The 2,332-nt window shown below is 32.6% G+C and overlaps 1 protein-coding gene across 1 annotated transcript; it reads left to right on the forward strand.

Annotated features, from left to right (window-relative positions):
• Positions 1–333: 333 nt before the first annotated feature.
• LOC132740507 (uncharacterized protein K02A2.6-like) lies at positions 334–1,184 on the forward strand. The gene is made up of 2 exons (XM_060728422.1): positions 334–584; positions 710–1,184. The coding sequence occupies exons 1-2, from the start codon at positions 334–336 to the stop codon at positions 1,182–1,184; spliced, it is 726 nt and encodes a 241-aa protein (XP_060584405.1).
• Positions 1,185–2,332: the final 1,148 nt, after the last annotated feature.

Below are 2,332 nucleotides of genomic sequence, written 5' to 3' on the forward strand. Positions count from 1 at the left end.
CTAAGTGGAAATAATAAAAAAATAAATTTTGCAAAGAATGTCAGAAAAAAAGAATGAAAAGGCTAGTGCAGTCGCAGTGTCATCAAATTATGTGTATCTCGGTACTACATAAACTTCCACGTTATCATATGTAACAATTTTGAATTAATAATTTTGAATTGTATATATCAGTTAGTAGGAAATGTGAACAATTATGTACATTACAAGAAACAGTAAAGTTTGGTTGGCCTAAGTACAAAAAGGCTTGTCATCAGTTAATTGCTGCCTTTTGGAACTATAGGGATGAGTTATCTGAGGTTAATGGTTTAATAATGAAAGGAGAAAAAAATCGTTATGCCCAGGTCACTTAGATCTGAAATGTTAAAGATGCTGCATTCCAGTCATCTGGGTGCGCAAAAATGTCTCAGTAGAGCAAGGTCAATAATGTTTTGGCCGGGAATTTCAAATGATATAATTGAAATGGTAAATCAATGTCAGATTTGTCTGGAATACAGGTCATCGCAACAGAAGGAGCCACTAATCAGCTCTGAAATCCCAGACTATCCGTTTCAAATTGCAGGGTGTGACTTGTTCTCAGATTCTAGGTATCCCATAGTTCATGAACTTTCGAACATAAAAAGTTCAACTGTTATTTCCCACATGAAAGATATCATGTCACATTGGGGCATATGTGAGAAAATAGTCACTGATGGGGTCCATGTTTTTCTAGTCAAGAATTTAAGGAGTTTTCAAAGTCATGGGATTTTGTACATGTAAAATGTAGTCCATATCATAACCAAACAAATGGTTTGGCTGAGGCAATGGTTAAAGTTGCCAAACGTATACTTAAAAAGGCAAAAGATGATAATTCTGATCCAAAAATAGGATTTTTAGAATATCGTTCTACTCCTCTCGCTGATATAGGAAATTTCAGTCTAGCGCAGTTAGTCCAATCACGACAACTTCGTTCTATCCTTCCCACTGTAAGGGAAAACCTTATTCCACGGGTACCGCACCCTGATGTAGTCAAACAAAAAATCACAGAATCCAAGGTCAAATCTAAGCATTACTATGATAAAAATGCTAAACCTCTGTCTCCCTTAAATGTTGGAGATTCCGCTAGAATTCAACGTCTAGACAAGTCCTGGAGTCCCACTGTTGTAATAAAATTTCATAGCGATAGGTCCTATATTGTTGAAACATAAAACGGACAACAATATCGCAGAAATCGTAAATATTTGTTGAAATCTAAAGAATCACCTTTATTGACACATGGTGCTTTGAATTCTGGCCTTGAAATGTCAGTTAATGACAAAATGATTGACGTAGGGTCAGAGCGTACCGATAGCAATAAACAGCCTGTGGTTTTGAATCCTCCGGATAATGCTAATTATTTCACTCGCGCAGGCAGAAAGGTGAAGCCACGTGCTGTAACAGACTTGTAAATAGACAGTGATTGTTTCTAATGAAGAAATTTACAGTATTAATCATAATTAGTACATGTTGTAAACGACTAATGATAATGAGCATTTATTAACTACATGTTACTGTAATCATCATCTAATATAAAGTTTTTCTTCCTTGAATTTATTAAAGCGTTATTCAAATAATCTATGCGGTTATTCTTATGATAAAATTATGTTTAAATATAAAAAAAATTGTAAAAGATGGAAGATGTAGCATGATGAGTAAACTGTAACATGAGACTCTAGGTGCGTACAGCCCCTTTATAATAGAGAGTTCCCTAAATCTTAAAATACTACCATCACAGACACTGCTATGTTAACACATGTATCATATACTATAGTTTAGATAATAAATGTAGTTAGAGCACATATATATTTATGTCGTTCATAAACCCATGACGTAGCATATATCAGCCTAAAATACACAATAAACATATACTGTGCATATTCAACAAACGTATACCTAATATGTTTATAATATTTTGTTTATTCTAAACATCTATTATTTAAAAAAGCGGCATTTTAAAAATTGGTGTAAAACAAAGAAAATATGTTGTTTATATATTTTATTATCATAGATCGACCAAATTAAAAATAAAGACTATGGCATATGGAGTAACTAACAATATAAAAGTAAGAGCAGATCACATAAAACTAAAACTTCAAAATAAGGATAACGATGAACTTAATAACTAACAGCCATCTTAATGCAGGAAAATATTTCGTACGCATTTATAGAAAATGTTGTATTTTTTTGGAAACTGCTATTATTTGAGCATTTCTACTTTTAACTAACATTCTCAAGTCTGGCGCATTAAGGCAATATGAATTCTTGTTTAACATACTAGTTATTAACTTATTAATTGTTTTATTTAAAACAACGCGTG

This window comes from Ruditapes philippinarum, unplaced genomic scaffold, assembly GCF_026571515.1.
Source record: "Ruditapes philippinarum isolate M1 unplaced genomic scaffold, ASM2657151v2 ctg2487_1_1_1_1, whole genome shotgun sequence".
In the NCBI taxonomy this organism is placed as follows: Eukaryota; Metazoa; Mollusca; class Bivalvia; order Venerida; family Veneridae; genus Ruditapes; species Ruditapes philippinarum.

Bases quoted from the DNA above. Each gene is read 5' to 3' on its own strand.
- LOC132740507 (XM_060728422.1), top strand. From the start codon at position 334: ATGCCCAGGTCACTTAGATCTGAAATGTTAAAGATGCTGCATTCCAGT. The intron at 585-709 runs GTATCCCATAGT...ATGTTTTTCTAG, and splicing joins GACTTGTTCTCAGATTCTAG to TCAAGAATTTAAGGAGTTTT.